Here is a 21,589-nt window from a genome sequence, read left to right as displayed (position 1 = left end):
CAGGTAACAATAAACAGAAAACGCTACAGAAAATATAATGTGTGCAGACATGTAAACTGAAATAAATTACATAAATGGGAAGAAATCAGAAGGCCCCTACCATTTGGCAACGTCAGAAGAGAATGTAAAATCACTCGCAAAATATTTAACAATGAATTACAGTACAGTGGTACCTTGGGTTAAGTACTTACCGTAATTCGTTCCGGAGGTCTGTTCTTAACCTGAAACTGTTCTTAATCTGAAGCACCACTTTAGCTAATGGGGCCTCCTGCTGCTGCCACACCGCTGGAGCACGATTTCTGTTCTCATCCTGAAGCAAAGTTCTTAACCCAAGGTACCATTTCTGGGTTAGTGGAGTCTGTAACCTGAAGCGTATATAACCTGAAGCAGCTGTAACCCGAGGTACCACTGTATGTTAATTTCTATCCACCCATCAGAGGTAGAATGTCCTAGTTGCGTCCTTCACATAGCCTGAAGCACACTTATGAAAATAAATTATCTTAAACAATTGTCCTGCCTCCCCAACAGTGATGTGGGTTTTTCGGGGGGGGGGGGGGAAGATGAATTAAAAGTAATTTGCATTGGAAAAGGTTAGCTAGAGAGTAAGCAAATTTTGTATGTTTCTTGTTCTTCCGTTGAGTAAACAAAGCTAAACACTCTGAAACTACCAAGTCTGCCTGATATTTATTTGCAGTTGGCATGCATTCATTGCTACTAATGAACTTTATGAAACAAATTTTGTTTTACCTCATGGAAAGTTTTTGCTCTGTAGCACTGCTTCACAATAAGCATAGCTCAGGATGGGAATCGCCACCATCCGGCCCCCAGGGGCCCCTCCCTACCCTAAGGGCCACCACAGGGGCTTCTGAAGAACCCCTTTGCCCTGAAGGGAGCGAGAAAAAGCAGTAAGAACTTTTTCTAAACAAAGAAGTTGCATTTTCCATTCAGCTGTAACTTTTTAAAAAAGCAATGCTTACTGTTATAATAACCTTACATAAACCAATATGTGAGGTCCACCTGAAATGAGCTATATAAAGACAACAAATAAATAAGTCTTGCTTGCTCGTATGGAGGTTAGAGAAGCATGTGTGTGTGTGTGTGTGTAGAAACTACCCTACTGCACAAAGGTAAAATTCGCATTTGTTGCATCACATACATTTGCAGTCTCCTCCCTGCCTTAGCACATGGCCCCACAGAGATTGCCTGGAAGGGAATGTGGCCCTCAGGATGAAAAAGGTCCCTGCTTTTGAATGAGGTCACAGCAGAAATGCCCTCAGCTACAGCAGTAGGGGCTCATTCTCTGAAGTAATATGCACCATTGCTTCTGCACAAATGAACAAAGGGATACAAATCTGGCATTCAAAATAAACATAGAAATCTGACGTTAAAAAAATCACAGCATTCAGAAACAAGTGGTAAAACGTTTTAGTCTCTCAGGATATTTTGTGGATGACCTAAAAGAAAAAGCTTTTCAAACTAAAGAATTTCAAAGGTAAACTGCAACGCTATATTGCTGATCAAAAATTTGTCAGCATCTTTAATTCTAGTTTAGGGCTCAGTTGGTACCAGAGATCTCTGTCCCAACAGAGATGTTAAAACTAGTTTAGAAAAAAACTCTTGCCAATTGCTCCTGTTGAGAATGATCACAGTGCTTCTGTTTGCATATATTTGGGCATAGGCCTGCATTTCATGGTCTTTGGGGCCCACTCTTCACAAAAATCTCCTAGATTTTATACATGTAGTTGTAATCCTATTAAAATTTAATTGTTGTTTTAATTATTCCTTGCCTCCCCCACCCCGTTTTCAGCTGCTCTTATTTTATCTGTATGCCACCTTGAGTCCTTGTCAGGGGAAAAGGATGTAAATATAATAAAAATAATAATGTGTTTCTACATTCTGTGCCACCCAGACTGAGGTGAGCCCTGCTCTCTCCTTGCCCAGTTTCTCATCCCGTCTCTCTCCTGGCAGTTGGTGGGGAGGCCTGTGCTAAACTGGAGAACAATGGTTAGTGTGTTGGACTATGACCTGGGAGACCAGGGTTCAAATTCACACTGGCCACAAAGCTCACTGGGTGACCTTGGGCCAGGCACCATCTTTCACTGCAAGCCTACCTCCCAGGGTTGCTGTGAGGATTAAATGGGGAGAGAAGCATGTATACCACCTTGAGCTCCCTGAAAGAAAAATGTGAAATATAAATGTAATAAATAATTAGAGGCATGCTGCCAGAGGCCACCCACAACCTGGAACCGCGCCTCCCCCCGGGTTATTTTTTACATGGCACTTGCTTTATGAGTAATGCTCACCACTTAAAGGCAACTAGGAAAATTTCCCAACTCTGGCTTTTCAATCACATTAGGGTTTGAGGACCGGGCAAAGTTGTTGAGCTTTTTTGGCAAATTTGCAACAAGAAATGAAGGTTTTCAGTGACTTTTTGAGGAAAATTGCTGAAGAAATGCCATTTAAGGTTGCCATACGTCCGGATTTTAGCGACTTCCATCTGGGTATGTCTGGAAATTTCCCGACGCATGGCAACCCTAACATGGTGTTTCATGAGAACCCAAGAAGAGCCCTGTACATTCATACCTCAGGTTGAAGTAGCTTCGGGTTGAGCGTTTTCAGGTTACACTCCACGGCGACCCAGAAGTAACAGAACGCGTTACTTCTGGGTTTCGCCGCTCGCACATGCGCAGATGCAGATTGCGTTCGCATCCAGAGGTACCACTGTATCCTGATCAGGCCAATGGTCTAGCCCAGCCTCCTGGTCTCCCAAGTGGCTGAGCAGTTGCCTCTGGGCAACCAGAGACCCGGATCCGAGCATGTGACGTTTCCAGCAACTGATATCCAGAAGCATTGCTGCTTCCGACCCATCCATATCGCTGTCTCCTCTGTGAATTGATTCACTGCATGTATATCCCAACTTTTTCTCCATGGAGGTTCTCATTTTATCTCCACAACAACCCTGAAATATACTCGGAGTCAAGTGGATTTCATGCTCTTTATTCAGCTCATAGTAGCGAGGAATGGAAATTTTCCCAACCTGTCTGCTTTATATACATTATTATTTTAAACAATGTATAGAATTCGCTAATTCTGGGATTCACCTGTAGGCCAATCAGGTTGCGGATTCCCTTCCAACTGGGGCTGGATTGGGTGGCTCCTGCGAACCAATCAAACTGCTGCATTCTGGATCCTATTGTTCTAGGACCAATCAGACTGCTGCATTCTGGATCCTATTGTTCTAGGACCAATCAGACTGCTGCATTCTGGATCCTATTGTTCTAGGACCAATCAGACTGCTGCATTCTGGATCCTATTGTTCCAGGACCAATCAGACTGCTGCATTCTGGATCCTATTGTTCTAGGACCAATCAAACTGCTGCATTCTGAATCCTATTCAACTCCTGTTGAGGAAGGTTAGGCTGAGAGTGAGCTACTGGACACCCCCCTCCCAGTGAGGGGGGAATTTGAACCCGGATCGCCCAGGTCCTGGTCTGATGCTCTAACCACTAGGCCACCCGGCCTGATTCGTCTAATCCTCTTTCGAAGCTATTGGCTGCTCCGCTGCGCCGCCCCGCCTTCCGCCCGCCCCGACGCCCCCACCGCGCCGCTCCATTGGCTGCCCGGCAGCTCTACCTGGCCCGCCGGCCCCGCCCCCGTTACCTTGACGACGCCCGTCGTCTTGGCCAGCAAGGCTCGGAATTCCTGCGGCGCCGTTTCCGGGTAGAGCTGGTCCCGCAGCAGCTCCTCCGTGATCTCCGCGTTGCCGTAGTAGGTGGCCTGGGCGATGCCGTTCAGCAGCCCCAGCAAGGGCTTGGCGGCCTCCGCGGGAGGACGGTCCGCTGCCGCCGCCATCTTTCCCGAGGGGACTAGGCCGCAGCCAGGAAGATTGGTTCGGACGGCGGCCGGGCGGGGACAAACCAAGCCGTGAGCGGGGCGATCCTGCCCAGCTCGGTGGCGACCCCTGCTGGTCGCCGTAGTAATAACAATGGTAACAGAACAATATTAAACCACGTTGTTAGTTAACATCGGAAACATTGTTTTTTCACGTTTGAGCTTGCAGGTTGTTTTTTTTTTAAGAGTGTTTTTTTCTTTTTCTTTTTACAATCAAGCGCTGCATTCATTTTATGAAATAAATAAAAAGCACTGAAGGCGTTGTCTTCAACGCAGGTTTCCCATTGACATGGCAGTGGGGCGTCGTCGGTGAAACCTCCATCTACACATAACGGCCTTTTAATGCATGTCTGGAAGTTGCTTAAACACAGGACGTTATTTAAGCCAACCAGCCGCGCAGTGCATGGGAACGGGGAGGGCTTCGGTGTAATGTGCAAAAGGCCAGGAGAAAGGCTTTGTGATGCTCTCTAGGGTCACATGGGAAACACAATTTCCATCTTAAGCAAAGAAGCCCATGCCCCTCTGGTCCTTGCTCTCTTCCTCATTTTTGCACTGTGATCCTATTTAATAGTTACAATCAGTGCTTTTTTCGTAAAAAAATATTTAGGGGTACAGTGGACCCTTTGGATATGGATTTAATTGGTTCCAGGGGCCCATGCACACCCCCAAAAATCCGTAACCAGAGGCGCCGCTTCTGCACATGCGCAAGCGGCAAAATGCGGAAAAATACGTATTACCTATCCACAGAGTTACGTAATCTGAGTGACCACTGTACTCTCATTTTCTTACTCATTGAAATACTGCCCCTCAATGAGGCCAAACTTAGATTCACAAAATATTTAGGGGTATGCATACCCCTGCGTCCCCCCAGACAAAAGCACTGGTTACAATAACTTTCTCGCTAGGTGCTGAGCTGGCCTCCCTATAAGACCAGATGAGGCAACCCTCTTAAACTGGCCTTCGCTGGAGAGGGCATATTTTATTGATCCCCCTATCTGAAAAATACAGTAGAGAACACATTTCCTTTTGAGCTACTCTTACTGACTCGTGGATCTATTTCCATTCAAAGATCTATTGACACATCTATTTCCATTCAAAGTATGTTTGTAAGGAATAGACAACTCATTGTAACCATGTAAACTTACATGAATCTCTCTCTACATTGTTGAAATATCTCTGGGGATCCATATTTAAAGGAAATTGTCTCCTTTTCACTGATATGTTGTTATTATCACTGAAAATACTGGTGCTCTCTCTTGTCACATTTAATTTATATATCTAGTCTATTATTCAGTGTATTAGCAAATCAGATAGGGTCACATGCTGCTCTTGTTGCATTATGGTAGTAACTTGCCTTTTTGTCCCATGAAACAGTGGAACAATGTGTTGTCGCCTGCCAAACTACTTAGAGAAAATGTTTTATTGGTAACATATGCTGCTTTTGAAATGTTTTGTCTGCACTTGGATGATTAGTTGGAATTGTAACAGCCCAGTCCTGTGAATGTTTACCCAGAAATCCCACCAATTTCAGTGGGGCATATGTTCAGGTAAATCTGCATTTGACAGTCTTATCTCGTATTTGTGTCAACCTGCTCCAATCTGCAGAGTTTGACCTTAACTACTTTATCTAAGGACAGTTTCATATGCTATGTTGTAAAAGTAGTAAGTCTACAGATTGTAAATTCATTGAGATCAGGAACCTGTAGTCTCCTGCATTGTGAAGCTTTATATATATATGTTTATTTGATTAAATTTATATACTGCCCTTCAGCTGAGGATCACAGGGTGGCAAAATCTGTACTTGTTTTATTTAAAACACTTCTATCTACCTTTTTCACAAAGTGAGTTCAAAGTGATAAAGAACAACAGATCCATTATAAAAATGTGGAGTAGTGGTTGGATCTGGGAGATAAGGGTTGAAATCCCTGTTCAACCAGGAAGATCACTGGATAACCATGGGCCAGCTGATGTCTCTCAGCCTAACCTCAATGGGTTGTTGGGAAAATAAAACTGCTTATGCCACCTTGAGCTCCTGGGAGTTACAGGTGACATATAAATAAAATAATAAAAATTACAACCGATAAACACCAAATAAACATCAGTAACAGAAGTAGTGTAACTAAAATAAAACCAAGAGAGCAATAATTAAAAGCCTTCTGGAACAGCAAAGTCTTTGTCAGACTGTTAGAAGGAAAAAAAGTTGATGAATAAATAAACGATATTACATTTTGCACTCTGAGATCAGAAATCAGAACAGCACTGCCTGTAGGTGCCTATCGCACTCGCCAGTTCCTATTCTTTCCCGTTTGTAAATGTTTTTGGCTTCTGCCAGGTGTCTTTTCTTACGTGCTCCTGCTTCTCTTCTCCAGATTTATACCACAGCAAGCCATTTAAAAAATATATGTAATAATTTATTTTTGGTGCGGAGGAAAGGCATTTGCGATAGACAGCCTTTGTGGATGACGTCATTCTCGGCGACTGCGGGAAAGGCCCTTTTCTTCCCCGGCGCCTTCTGGAACTTTCGGGTCGGCGAGGGAGCATCGGTTGGGGCTGGCGCCGGAGCTTGGCGGGCGGGGGGAGGCAGCGCAATCCATCTCCATCGGGGGCTCCAGAGGGGCATCCGGGGTCAGTCATGCCGGAGAATGCGGGCACGAAGGGCGGCCTGGTGGGCGCGAGGAGCCGCAGCTCCGGCGGGAGCCGCGGCTCCTACCAGGACAGGGACAAGCCCACCCAGATTCGCTTCAGCAACATCTCGGCGGGGAAAGGTAATGTCGGGGCCCAGGCCGGGGAAGCGCCCCTTGTCCCCAGGCCGCGCGGGGGGGGGGGGAGGTGAGCGGAAGGCGCCATTGTCTCCTGATAGGCGGCCGGGAGGGGGGTTGATAGGCCGCGCCACGCCCTCCGTCGCCCCTCCACCCCTCGGGGACCGGGCAGCGGCTCCCCTTCCCTCCTTCGCAGGTGGCGCCGTGTGTGGTATTGGCGCTGTGCAGAATCCATTGAACGTGCTTGGGAACATAACATAGGGGGCTATTGCTTTGTTTCGTTTTTCTTCTTGCTTTTATTATGTGCTTTGTATTCTGCATTTTTTGAGCTGGGAGCCGCCCTGAGATTTCAGGAGGCAAGGCGGTATACAAATTTAATTAATAATAATGATGATGGCAGTAGTAGGATAATAACCAAGTATGCTAGACAGTGATTTTGCAGAACTACATTGTGATGCAAGTTATCTATTTTTCAGCTACAAATGTACCACTTGTACATACTGATTAAATATTGTGCTGTGAAACTTTGGATGAAAGGTGGTATATACATTTAATTTTATTATTATTATTATTATTATTATTATTATGACCCTCGCTGGATCAATAGCCCATCTAATCTTGCATCCTATTCTCACAGTTGCCAACCAGATCAGTATTTTGGGAATGATTCATGTTCTGCATTGTTTCATACTTTCTGGATGTCTCATGCTCCTATTATAAAGGGGTTGTGTTCTGTGTTATAAATCAAGCACTGATAGCAGTTGTGTCTTTTTGTTTTCCAATGCATTTCTTATCAACAAAAAACTTGATGTGGCCAGTTTATTCTAAAAGTGTGACCCAGAGGAAAGTTTGAGAACTAAGTTATGGTGTTAGGATCAGCACAAAGGTAACCATGCTGAAGATTGCTGAAGTCAATCTTTTGCTGTGTAAGAGGAAAGGAAAGGGGGCATCTCTTCTACAAAGCCGGAAGATCTCCAAAGATGAAACAGTATTAATAGTGCACACACAGCTTGCTGAATAAAAGCTATTGGGGGGACCGGACACTTTCTGTGTTGCTCATTCATGTGCATACCTACTCAGAAATCAGGCCCTTGTTCCCTTAGTGTTTGAGACTGCATGTGCCATGTACATAGATAATGCTGTAACAATCATGAATAAATTGGAGGTATGTATCTTGGTTATCAGAAGGGACGCAGGTGGCGCTGTGGGTAAAAGCCTCAGCGCCTAGGGCTTGCTGATCGAAAGGTCAGCGGTTCGAATCCCCGCGGCGGGGTGCGCTCCCGTTGCTCGGTCCCAGCGCCTGCCAACCTAGCAGTTCGAAAGCACCCCCGGGTGCAAGTAGATAAATAGGGACCGCTTACTAGCAGGAAGGTAAACTGCGTTTCCGTGTGCGGCTCTGGCTCGCCAGAGCAGCGATGTCACGCTGGCCACGTGACCCGGAAGTGTCTCCGGACAGCGCTGGCCCCCGGCCTCTTGAGTGAGATGGGCGCACAACCCCAGAGTCTGTCAAGACTGGCCCGTACGGGCAGGGGTACCTTTACCTTTATCTTGGTTATCAGAGCAAAGTAAATCTAATTGAACATATTGGTGGACTGTGGGCCCCCCAAATACTAATATAGAATTACAGTGATCTGAAATAAGCTTCACTTTTTATGAAAGGCATTCCTGTATTTTGTGTAAGAGAGTTGTCATTGTAAGATAGTAACAGCCCAGAGGACTGAGGAAGGCTTTCATGGACACCATGGTGCCTTCACATATTGGGCTGGAGATGACAGGGTTAACTTGTATTGAAAACATCTAAGCAGTGTAGAACAAACATAAAGTCAGGATAAATGTAAGAAGACTAAAAGCAGAAAAAGTTGTGAAGAATTCACCAATCACAAAGTCATAAAGAACTGGCCAATCTCATAAAATGCGCATGCATACCTGGAAAGGCCTGTTGACACCTGGAAGACTTCAAAAGGCACCTAAACATAAGTGACGAAAATAAATTTAGGGGGCATCATAAGGTTGTTTGGGAACCTGACATGCCTCAGGATGTCAGCAAACACATTTTTAGTGCTGCAGGGAACAGCTCCTCTTGTCCACAGAGAGAAGGGAAATTCCCATAGGTGGTGGTGCTTTCAGTCCCATCCTCCATCACCTCCCATGTCTAGGCTGAGTTTGGCTCCAGACAGGGATAGATTTGTAATGGGATCAGAGCCCAAGGAATGCATGGGGTAGCATTTCTACTAGCTCCATCCCATCAGTTAGTGGTGTCCATGGCTAGGCTTTCCTGTGCAGCCAGCAGAACCAACTTAGAATAATTAGATGGGCATCAGAGCTTCAGGGATCTGCCATGTATGGTTGCTGCCTGGTTCATTCCAATGTTTGCTGGAAAATAAAAATTTATATTTTCACTTTTATTTTAGCGGTCGCAGATGCGGTTAGGACAAGCCTTGGACCAAAGGGAATGGATAAAATGGTACGTCTTGAGTGTATGCCTATCATATTGTGCATGTAGCAAATTTTTAAATGGTGCTTATGAATTCTACGTAATCCATTTTCTAAGCTGCTGTGAAGTTATTTATTGTTCATAAACTTTTTCAGTTGTGTGGGGAAAAGGCTTTATGATTAAATCGTCATGGAGCAGGTTCCATGTTGAGTGAAATTAATTATTTTGGTTAGCACTAACTATACAAGCAGACAAACATAAAGAGATTGTGCTGAGAATGCAAACAAAGTGAGGTTGTTGGGTGGCAAGATGCTTCAGGATTTTGAATAGTGCAAAGGGAGGGCATATCCTTTGGCTTGAAGAATAAAGAGGACCTGGAAAAGAGTAAGGTGGGATTAAACTTTTCTTGACCTTTATAGCAAAGAGGGTACCTAATGCTTCTTGCGGCAGTTGTGTAATTGGTGCAAATATTTCAATTTCCCCCCACCATAAACATGTGAAATGTAAATGACAGATTTACACCTTTAAACATGTTTGGGGAGTGATAGCCTAATCAAGGCTCCAAGGTAGGTGTGCTTAGATGTTGAAGGGCATGTATCTGTCATACTTGATGAACCAGCTTTGCCCTTTTCAAACAGACCAGATCACTGTGATCATCTGGAGAAGCCCTCCTTACTGTCCCAGTTTTCACACATTCATTTAGCTTCAGCACAAGCCAGAGGTGCTGGCTCATAGGGGCTGAGAATTTTTGGGCCCCTTCAGTATTTTCAGGGAGTGGGCCCAGCCACCCCAATGTATGGGGTGCTCTGGTGCAGTTCCTGGCCTCCCGACTGCGGGGTGCCCAGCAGCGCCTGGCCTTCTCATGGCGTCATAAGTGCATGTCACATGTTGCACATGTAACATCACAAGCATGCCTTGTGTGCATGTAGCATAAGACAGCCCCCTCAATCTTTGCTGCCAGATGGCACTGCTGGTACAAGCCAAGGCTTTTAGCGTAGTAATTTGGAACATTGTGCCTTACAAAATCAGGCACTCTCTGTTTTGTTTTTCTCTTTCTTGAGTTGGTCTACAACACTTGTGTTTTTTTCAGATCCAAGATGGCAAAGGAGATGTAACAATCACAAATGATGGTGCAACAATTCTGAAGCAGATGCAGGTCCTTCACCCTGCAGCCAAAATGGCAAGTAATATTTAAATTAAATTTCCTGTCAGTCCCCAAGGTGACATCAAATCATACACATACAATCCTCCAAATTTTTAGCTGTTGTTTAGTTGTTTGTAGAAAACAATATCGGGCCTAGAATTTTGTGCAGCTATATGTGGAGCTCTTCCTTCTGACGGCATCTGTCCAAAAAAGAAATATACAGGACTGTTACAATGATTCAGTACACATAATGTTGATCCTTTTGCGGAATCTGGGACATTACACAGCCCCTCTCGAAGAAACAACTGGCAAAAGTGCCACAGAAAACCACTACTGTAATTGTAAAATGCTTATGGTCCACATAAGCCTGATAAACCTTTTTTGTTTTTGTTTTTAACCTGAATTCGGGCTATTGGTGTACCATTCCAAGTAACAATGGACAAATGGCCGTTGCCAGAACATTCTAGTTAAAATTTAATGTTCATTGTGACAGATTGTTGCAATGGATTTTCAGGCTGAGTGGCATGAATTAAATTATTACAGTATTTGACCAGAGTGCCCCTTGGCAAGAAGAGCATATAATTGATTAGTGACAGCTAAATCAAACGCAGTTGTGTCTACTTTGAGTATGACATTGGATATCACCCATAACCAATATTTAAAAACATTCCTTCAAGTGGTGTAGTTAGGTAATCTTATGTTCTGGGCTTAATGGTCTAACATAGGGTTGAGAGTGGTGTTGAAAACTCCCATTGTTCTAAGTGCATTTTGTGACAGGGAATTTCATTAGCGTGAGCAGTTTCTGAGCTCTGGGGCAGTACTGCGCCTAAGATTTCAGATTAAAACTGCAGAGTGGAAAAAAAGGAGGACCCTTTTCTGCCTCCCCACTTCCAGCTACTCTCTGAAGCCCGTAGAAGAGACCCTCTTAAGAATATTAGGGGGTGCGCAGGGGAAGGACTAAACCATGTGGAAAATGCGCACAATATTTTAGCTGCAGTTCATTCATTTTCAGCTTTGCATTCTTGTTATAAAAACAGCACCTAGACATTCCGTTGTTGCACCCATAACTTAGTTTTATGGTGCCATTTAGCTCCTAGCTTTCATATCTCAGTTTGTAGCACTGGTTGAGAGATTTCATTAGATGCTAATACGTATTAACTTCAATTTCCTCAAAATGTGGTAAGCTAGATCTGCTGCGTTTGGGAGCAGCACTGATCTCAACTGGATTAATACTTTCCCGGAGTTACTGCAGTGAGGTTTTGCAGCATATTCAGTATACTGTTAATCACAGAATATTATTTTTTGTTCTTGCATTTTTTCTTGCAATTTAGGGCAAATAATAATAATTTTTTAACATTTGGCAACACACAGCTGGTGGAGTTATCCAAAGCGCAAGATATTGAAGCTGGGGATGGCACTACTTCTGTTGTTGTCATTGCCGGAGCTCTGCTAGATGCTTGTTCCAGACTCCTTCAGAAAGGTAGGTTTCACTTTTAAAAATATACATAGGTAATTTTGGCATATGAAATAAATGGAGATTCAAAAGGATGAAATTGAAAGAGAAAACTGAAGATATAAACACCTGTGTAGTCCTAAGTATAGCATACGTGTTTTCTTTTCCCAAAGTATGTGTACTAGTGGGTCTGTGGGAGGAAAGGGGAAAGGTGGTTGTCTGTTTTGGACTTACTATTTTTTGGATACATTGATATATCATCCAAAGCCAGTTTGAAGTCCATATCATGATATCAGTTTCACAGTTTTTAACCTGGCAATATATTGTGAATCATTGTGTGTGTGTGTGTGTGTGTGTGTGTGCGCGCGCGCGCGCGCCATGTAAAAATCACAGCGTGGGGGGGGGGGGGTGAAGCCAGCCAGTGCCTCTACATGGCTCCATTCTTATTTCTGACATTATGATATATCAGTGTATCACAATGTTTAGCTGGTGATATATCGGCATGTTGAAAATCAAATATTGCCCAGCCCTACTCCTGACATGATATGACTATTGGATGTATCTAAATTTTTGTATTGGCACTATTAAGTACCTGTGGTAATTGCAACATATCTCCCCCGAATGGATTTTTGTGTATATGTTCAGTGATACAAAGTTTTTGGAGGGTAGTAATAATAATGATGATGATAGATGATGATAGATATGGTGAAGGAAAATATTCCAGAAAACTTTATTATAATTTTATTAGGGTTTTGGGGTTGTTGTTTTTTTGGAAGGAATTGGATCTTAATCAGAAAAAGAAACAATCGTTTTTATGATGGGCCTAAAGTGTTCTTTCATGCATTGTGTTTTCTCTAAAATAATGGGGGTGGGGTCCAGCTAAAATGGATGATTAGTGTTTTCTTTTAGTCAAGGCAATGGAAGGTTTGGAATTCTATTGCTAGAGTTCATTTGTCAACCAGTTTAATATTCAGGATTAAGGGCAATAAGTGGATGTGAGCTATATTAATGTGCAATATTGCAAAGCATATTTTATATGCTAATTCAACTGGAGACTTCACCCCCCAAAGACTTGTCTTTAAGTGTTGTTGAATAAACTTAAATCAAACGGTTTTCTAGGAATTCATCCCACAATCATCTCTGAGTCATTCCAGAAGGCTTTGGATAAAGGTACTGAGATCTTGACCAGCATGGGGCAGCCTGTTGAGCTGAGTGACAGAGAAACCCTACTTAACAATGCAGCTACTGCACTGAACTCAAAGGTGGGTAACTTGTGACATACGTGGTTACAGCATGTCTAGCTCGTGCTTTAAATATAAATTGCATGCAACTGTATTAACTAATAATTGAGACCAAAGTTTGGACCCTCCTTACAGTAATATTAGGAATGCTTCAATTACTTAGAATTGCCAGACATTTCTTGAGAGGAATGTTTTATGGTGAAGAAGAGGAGTTTGGATTTGATATCCCGCCTTTCACTCCCTTTAAGGAGTCTCGAAGCGGCTAACATTCTCCTTTCCCTTCCTCCCCCACAACAAACACTCTGTGAGGTGAGTGGGGCTGAGAGACTTCAGAGAAGTGTGGCTGGCCCAAGGTCACCCAGCAGCTGCATGTGGAGGAGCGGAGACGCAAACCCGGTTCCCCAGATTACGAGACTACCGCTCTTAACCACTACACCACACTGGCTCTCAGTGGTGTTCTGATCCTGCTTGCTAGCATTTAAAGAGAGGTGCACCCTCTGCAGGATCCTTTGAATGTGTGTGGCATCATTATTTACTTGCAATGTTGCCTTTTAATAGTGAAAATTCCGCCTTTGCAACTGCGTATTCTTTCCCCTTAGATCTTGCCCTGCTGCTCTTTAACTTCACCACTAAAATTGTATTGCTGAGTCAGAGATTTACTTAGAGATTCAGAATGGGAATTGCAACCTCTGTACTGCTCTCTGGTTCTATCTTAAATAAGAAAAGAAAAATTAAGAAAACAGCATGCCAATTACTTACTGTTATGAGTCCTACAAAGAAACAATATAAACTGTTGATCTCCGTTTGTTTAATGTAATGTAACTGTTAGGTAGATTGAAATTCAGATCCGTTGGTGGAAGTTCTTATGGAAATGTGCATAACCAATGAAAACCCCCCAAGTAAAATGTGGGTCTTCACTAAATCCCTGCAGGTTGTATCACAGTATTCTAGTTTGCTTTCTCCAATGAGTGTGGAAGCTGTGATGAAGGTGATAGATCCAAATACAGCTAGCAGTGTGGATCTTCGAGACATCAAAATTGTTAAAAAGCTTGGGTAAGTAGTAATCTCAAAATACAAATTCTGTTACCTGTTTATTTTTAATTATTATTGTGCTAGCTTACTCTTTCAATACTTCTTTCTAGAGGAACAATTGATGACTGTGAATTGGTTGAAGGGCTGGTCCTCACCCAGAAAGTGACCAATGGTGGTATAACCAGAGTTGAAAAAGCTAAGATAGGTCTCATTCAATTCTGCTTGTCAGCTCCAAAGACAGATGTAAGTTGCTTTGCTTAATTTGTTATGTCTGCATCATTATCAGCTATTTTTACACATTGATTGCAACTTCTTAAAAATTCTAAGTATGCTAACAGTACATTATTTTACTTTCTGAATAGAATTACATGTCAAAAACATAAAATATGGGTGGGCTGACTTGTATGATCAGTTGCTTACATAGATTTTATGTGGTCCAACAGCATATCAGATATTAAGCACTCTTGTTTTTAACAGTCAAAATCTTTGTTAAGGTTTCCTGTTAAGAATCAGCAGGAACTACTGGCCCACTACTGAACTGCCTATATCTCTTCAGTTTAAGCCTGAAAAAGAGGTATTAGCATAAAAGAAATAGTCATCAGTGGCATATTCTTCTATAAACTAAGCTTAAGCTTGCAACTGCTTAGGTTGCAACTGAATGCTTTGATTGTAGACAGTGAGTTATATATTACTATACTACATATAGAAATTTTGATTAAGGGTAGCCAGCATGCTGGTTCCAACTGCCATCAGTCCCAGGCAGCATGGCCAATAGTAAGGAATGGAGTTGTACCACGATGTCTTATCTCTGATTTAGATGCTTAGTTAAGCTTTGTTATGCTTCTTCTCCTGTTAGATGGATAACCAAATCGTTGTTTCTGACTACACTCAAATGGACAGAGTCTTGCGTGAAGAGAGAGCTTACATTCTCAATTTAGTTAAGCAAATTAAGAAGACAGGATGCAATGTGCTGCTCATTCAGAAATCTATTCTGCGGTATGTTTATTCCAGTAATGTGCTTGCTGTCAAAGACTGAATGATATTCGGGATTAAAATTGTTCACGGTGTGATAAAGTTTAAGAGACTTGCTCTGAAACGTATTCCTTAAACCAGGGGCAGACAACAGAATCTGGCCAGTGGACCAGACATTCAGCCACATTTGAGGCTCTGACCAACTGTCAGATTTCACCCACACACATGTGGTTGAATGTTTAGTCCAACTACCTATTATGTTAGGTGACTCAATTTGAGTAAAGTGGGGAGGAGAGAGGGAGAGGGCTTGTAGGCCTTTTGGAGAGATTTAGGAAAAGCTTCAAACCAATGATGCACTTCATGACATCCAGTTGGGCCCAGGATACATAAAGGTGTGTTCTGAGTCTTGGGAAATTCTGAGTCTGATCAGAGCAGCTTGCCCATCACTAATAATGCTGCTGTGAGTCTGGTTGATTTTCTAGCTCATTCATTGTGTTGATTTCAGGGATGCTCTAAGTGATCTAGCTCTACATTTCTTGAACAAAATGAAGATAATGGTGATTAAAGATATTGAAAGAGAAGACATTGAGTTTATATGTAAGGTAAGGAGGAGCTGTTAACTAGTTCTGCTGTAGGTGAATATTTGATTCAAAAAGTAATTGAAATTGGTCATAATACTGATTGGCGCTGCTTTGGAATTTGTTACACACTTGGTATGTAGGCTGTGGGAGGAAACAATATGTGAAAGAATTAGTAGGCTCTATTAGTCTCACTTCTTCCCAAGGAGATAGTAATGTGTCATCTTGCTTATAAAGATGCAGCTGTAAACTGCCTTACTTCAAGCTTATATATGAGTGGTCGGAAGTAAGTCCCACCAAATTTAATGGGACTTCTTCCCGGGTAAGTGGATATAGGATTGCAGCCTGAGTATAAAGTATAGCATATTGAACTATATCATACCTTTTTAATCTATGGTCCTTGTGTTGATTTATTTTTGAAAAGACCATTGGAACCAAGCCAGTTGCTCATATTGATCAGTTTACTGGGGATATGCTGGGATCTGCTGAACTGGCAGAAGAGGTCAATTTAAATGGATCTGGAAAGCTAGTAAAGGTAAGCAGAACTCCTGTTTAGCTATTTAGCTTGCTTCTTTATGACACTTGAGGAAGTAATTTTCATGTCATTTTTATAAAATGTATACATTGCTTGATTGTAAAAACCTTAAAACGGTTTACAAAAAGATAAAAACATAAAATCAGGATTTTAAAAAATACAATACATTAGAACAGGGAGGCCCAACTTTTCATACTCTAGGTCCCTGTCAGAGCCCTCCTGCCTCCTTCCCAAAGCCCAGTGCCTTGCTTACTCAGCTTCGGGAAAGTGAGATGGAGAGGGGGTCAAATGTTGCAGGGAACCGCCAGAAAGGCCTCAAGGGTGGCAGATGGCCCCAGGGCTGTGTGTTGGACCACCTGCATTAAAACATACAAAAAGTTAAAAAACTAGATTACAATTCATATCATTACCAAGCATTTGGTTAGGCTTGTATAAACAGGAATGTCTTTAACAGAGCCCAAAACAAATACAGTCGTACCTTGGATCCCGAACGCCCTGGAACTCTGATGTTTTGGCTCCTGAACGCTGCAAATGCAGAAGTGATTGTTCCTGTTTGCGAACTTTTTTTGGAACCCAAATGTCCAACAGGGCTTCCACGGCTTCCGGCAGCCAATCAGAAGCCGTGATTTGGTTTTCGAACGTTTTGGAAGTCGAATGGACTTCTGGAATGGATTCTGTTACACTTTCACTGTACAGTTGTACCTTGGAAGTCTATCTATTGTTTGATATAAATAGGCAGGGAGTTCCACACTAAACTATTGAGTTCTTACAAATGTGTAAGGGGTGTTATGTGGAACCTGTAGTAGTGCCAGTTCCACCGATTGAAGTTGTCAAGTGGGCACATGTTTGGTAAGGCAATCTCGTAGGTAAACTGGTCCCAAGTTACAGTTGTACCTCAGAAGTCGAATGCCTTGTGAGTCGAATGTTTTGGTTCTTGAATACCGCAAACCTGGAAGTGATTGTTCCGGTTTGCAAACGTTCTTTGGAACCCGAAAGTCTGACATGGGTTCCGCAACTTCCAGTTGGCTGCAGGACCTTCCTGCAGCCAATCAGAAGCCGCGCCTTGGTTTCCTAATGATTTGGAATTTGAACAGACTTGCGGAATGGATTCTGTTCGACTTCTGAGGTACGACTGTGTATGCTAATAGTAACACTAATAGTAGCGTGTGTGAAACGCAACATTCCACACAGAATGTAACCTCATCACCTTAGAGTTAATGATTCCTCTATCATAGTGCTGATTCCCAAAAGAAATTCTGATGAAGCTTTACTGTGGGGTATTTTCATAACTTCTGGACTACTGTGAAAATTGTTCATTGAGGCTCTCATCTTTACCTGGCAAAAAGATAGTCCACCCTTTATTGGTACCAGGAGATTATAGCAGGACTCAGGGAAGACAGTCATCTCTAATTTGTGATGGGCCAAGCCTCTTATAACATAGTTAGCCTCTACAGCAGACCATTAATGAAACACCGGGGTAATATGCGTCTGCTGATACAGCCCTATAACGGAGTAGACTGCTACATTTCTCACCGGTTGAAGCTTCCAACAATGTGAAGAGCAGCCCCAAGCAGGCATCACAGTATTTTAGGTAGTTTGATGGACATGCATGGTTGTTATCTTCTTTCCATCTGATTAAGAACTTTATTCATCTCCATTGGGATTGTCCGGATATTGGAGTCAATTCTTTCTGCTCATTCAGATCTAGAATGGCCTTTGGGGGTGCTTCATTGACTCTTTGGGTGGGGCGGGGGGTCCATAGGAGCAGTGCTGCTAATTCTCTAAATATTGTAGTGACACTGTTTTTGTCCTGCAGATTACAGGGTGTGCTAGCCCTGGAAAAACAGTAACAATTGTGGTCCGTGGCTCCAACAAACTAGTAATTGAAGAAGCTGAACGTTCAATTCACGATGCTTTGTGTGTCATACGCTGTTTGGTAAAGAAAAGGTAATGTATAAGACTTATAGACCAGTAAAGTCACCATTCAGCTTTACAAATGCCTTTTGTTAACATTTTCAAACTGCAAAATTCTAATTTCAGAGCCCTGATTGCAGGTGGTGGAGCACCAGAAATAGAGTTGGCCTTGCGCTTGGATGAATATTCTCGCACCTTGAGTGGCATGGAGTCTTATTGTGTACGTGCTTATGGAGAGGCCTTGGAAATAATTCCATCCACCCTGGCTGAAAATGCAGGCCTTAATCCTATTTCTACTGTGACTGAGTTGAGAAACAGACATGCACAAGGCGAGAGAACTGCAGGAATTAATGTCAGAAAGGTAAGGGGCAAAGTGGTGAGACAAAACAAATACATATTATTGTATATTACGCCATAGAATTTTGTTTTTTATATTGGAGTTTATTATGTAGTTTATTGTATGCTGCTCACCGCATTATGCATAACTCAAAGGAACAGTCAAAATATCATGTATTTGTTTTCTTTATTTCTGGTGTTCCGCCTGTGAGTGTAATTTTACATGTAGCCAAAATGGTACCATCTGTGCAGAACAGAGAGATATCAAAAGGATCGCTGAGGTACAGGATATATTTAAAGGCAAAAAAAATTGGGCGGGGGGGCCCTCCCTAGAAACAGCCTGATTAAGATTGAACTTGATTAGTGACCACAAAATGCTGACTGGTGGCTGGGGTGGTTTGGCTGGTTGAATAGAAAACGAGGTTTGAAGTAGCTGGACTCATGAACAGCAGTTGCCTGCACTGCAACATTTTGTTGCAGTGGCTGGGGCAACCCAGTCAGGTGCGTAGAATACTACTACTAAGTGTATTTTCAATAATAATTGGCAGCCTCTGCAAAGGAATACAATAGAGGAATCTCTTGGGTTGCATTCTAGTTACATGGTATTGATTCATCAAAAACCAGAGACGAAATGTTGACCCCAGTTAATATATTCAGTTTCATAAAAACAGCATTGACATAAAATTCACTTGCATTCTCAAGCCTATTTTGCTGTTCAGCTGTGACAGTTGCTAAACGTATTTTTATTTTGTTTATTTCTGAGTATAATATTTTTAAAAATTCTAAGTGGTGTACAAGCAATACAAATTAACATAAAATGGCAAAATGGTATCATAAAAACAAATCTAGTGATACAGGGTCCAGTTGGAACTTAAACATAGACTCAGATGGATTCATTCAACACGGATCTTGGTCCAGTTGGTTCCAAAATATAAAACTTTATCTTAAATGCAAGAGCTACTCATTGGAACTTCACTTTGCTTATGTTTGAAAAATGTCAAGTGTGGTTTTTGAAGCTTGATAGTGGAATGTACCTAGAGATAATTGATTGTTGTGGCTTACTGATCCAAGGAACCAAGAATTAAATATTTGGCTCTGTAGATCCATCAAAAGTGACCTTTTATTGCCCAGAGTTAAGCAACAGAAAAAGTGGCTTGCTTTTATTTTCATGTTGTGAAATTTCATCTTTGATGGAAACCTACTATGTAACAACTGATAAGTCGTCGTCTTCTTATTATTATGACATTTTACTGGTGTTACAAAAATAATTATATATAACACTTGATTGCACAGCTTATTGCGGTTTTATTAAAAATGGTAAAGATTAACATAGTCAGCACTATAAAATATTTGATTATTTTAAGGCTATTTCAACTAGAATTAGTATAATTACATATATTCCTTGGCTGCATGCCATCAGTGCCTCATATACTTACAGCACAAGAATATTTGTTCTTTCCTACAAGCTGAGATCATGTACAGCATGCTCAAAAACACTTTTAAACTTGGATGTGAATATGGTTATGTGAGTTGATTGGCCACCTGATGAGACAGAGGTGCATTGCTCCAGAATGAAAATGTTGAGATACATAATTTCATGTAATTTATGCTGGTAATTTGTTTATAAACTGAGGTTTCCATTCTTAATTTGTAGGGTGGAATTTCCAATATCCTGGAAGAATTGGTGGTCCAGCCTCTGTTGGTTTCCATCAGTGCTCTGACCCTAGCGACAGAGACAGTCCGCAGTATTCTTAAGATTGATGATGTGGTAAGTTACACTTAAAGGCTAACATTCTTGCAAATGGATATTTCATAGCAGTTAGCAAATGTTAAATGACAATTCCTATTATATCACAATGTGAATCTGCAAGTTAACATGCTGCATTTGTAACTAAATGATGAAAGTTGCTGTTCAAATTTAAAGAGACAAATAACTTAGTGAAAGTGTAGATTAATGCTGGATGCAAACAGTGATACAAAAGAATGTTGGTGATGCAGAGACATTTGAAGGTAATGGTTAAAAGTATCATTCCATACCATTCTGTTTCTCTTTGCAGGTGAATACTCGATGAGATGACTAAAGAAACAGACTGTGCAGCTCAGCACAGTGTCGCAAGTTTGGAATGCAGTTCCTTCATTGGACGTTGCATAACTCCCAGTTACATTTCATGTATACTTGTCAACTTAAATTAATAAAACCTTAAATTCTCAAGGCATATCTTGTTTACTATGTCTTTATAGCTAAACAAAGCACGCCCCCCGCAGTTTACAACAATTGATGCTGTTAGAGTTAAAACCAGTATTGCCACAGAAACCAAAGTTGCCACTCTTGATTTCAACTGATCAGTCACTTAAAAAGGTTTATAGTTATGCTAGCAGTAAGCCATGGTAGCTTCAAACTCAAAGTCAAACTTAACAGAAGACAAGCCAAAGGGTTTTCTGGATAAGGATGGAAGTAATTTGTGTTTCTCGTCTGTCTGTAATTCCACATCTTTGCTTCAGCTGAGAAAACATGTTTTCATTTCAGCTTTAATGAAACGCCTAAAATGAATGGTGTCAGAAGTTACATCAGTTCATGCTGCTGGTGACAGGAGCCCTTGTACCATAAATCTAGGTCAGTCTTCTAAGGTGCCTCAAGACTTTGCATTAATTCGGTGCTGGTTCAGAGGACCGCTGTTAAACCATACTTACCAGTACAATAAGCTGAGGTGCATATTTTCTGAAAGGTCTCTTGCAGTATTGTCCATTTTCAATGCAATTGCTACTTTTCAGTTAAGTAGACATGGTTAGCTAAGTCAGTTCAAGGGCAGTAACCATACATCTTCTCTATCATCCAGTGCTCTCTTCAACTTGGGTAACAATATAGTTGTACAGCATAGAATGAATGGAGATTTGCCCCTGATAATGTATTTCATCAATAGAAACCCAATAAGGCAATAGATCTTGAAATTTATAGAGAGCTGTTGTAAAAAGTTTATTTGGCTATGCCTGAAGTAAGTAAGAACAAGCAATGCTATTGGGTGACAGAGAAAAAGTGGAACTACTCAATACTTACTTTGCCTCTGTCTTCACCCAAAATAAAAGTGATGCTGCCCAACCTGGTGATGACAGAATAAATGATGTAAGGAGGGAGCTGCAGCTCAAGATAGGAAAAGAGGTAGTAAGGGAACACATAGCTATTTTAAATGAATTCAGACCTCCAGGGCCTGATGAACTGCATCCAATGGTACTAAAGGAGCTCGTGGATGTAATTTCAGAGCCTTTGTCTATTATCTTTGAGAATTATTGGAGAACAGGTGA

The 21,589-nt window shown here is 41.9% G+C and overlaps 2 protein-coding genes across 4 annotated transcripts in view; one reads left to right on the top strand and one right to left on the bottom strand.

The window, feature by feature from the left end:
• COMMD1 (copper metabolism domain containing 1) overlaps positions 1-3,909 on the bottom strand; it is a 64,625-nt gene extending 60,716 nt beyond the window's left edge. Inside the window, exon 1 of one of the 3 annotated variants that reach the window (XM_077926570.1) lies at positions 3,661-3,909. In XM_077926570.1, the coding sequence (XP_077782696.1) occupies positions 3,661-3,852 (192 nt within the window). In that variant the 5' untranslated portion in view covers positions 3,853-3,909. The remainder of the gene's footprint in view (positions 1-3,660) is intronic. The other 2 variants (XM_077926571.1, XM_028721921.2) reach the window with 2 other exon arrangements.
• Positions 3,910-6,399: 2,490 nt separating this feature from the next.
• Positions 6,400-20,505, top strand: CCT4 (chaperonin containing TCP1 subunit 4). Its single transcript, XM_028721927.2, has 14 exons — positions 6,400-6,656; positions 9,062-9,114; positions 10,175-10,264; positions 11,600-11,708; positions 12,801-12,943; positions 13,854-13,975; positions 14,065-14,197; positions 14,811-14,950; positions 15,432-15,528; positions 15,929-16,039; positions 17,856-17,986; positions 18,080-18,314; positions 19,944-20,057; positions 20,347-20,505. Exons 1-14 carry the CDS (start codon positions 6,524-6,526, stop codon positions 20,359-20,361), a joined length of 1,626 nt encoding a protein of 541 aa, XP_028577760.2. The 5' UTR covers positions 6,400-6,523; the 3' UTR covers positions 20,362-20,505.
• Positions 20,506-21,589: the final 1,084 nt, after the last annotated feature.

The sequence above is a fragment of the Podarcis muralis genome, chromosome 3, assembly GCF_964188315.1.
Source record: "Podarcis muralis chromosome 3, rPodMur119.hap1.1, whole genome shotgun sequence".
NCBI classification, from domain to species: domain Eukaryota; kingdom Metazoa; phylum Chordata; class Lepidosauria; order Squamata; family Lacertidae; genus Podarcis; species Podarcis muralis.
Note: the sequence above shows the minus strand (reverse complement) of the source record. Positions and strands in the feature narration are given on the sequence as shown.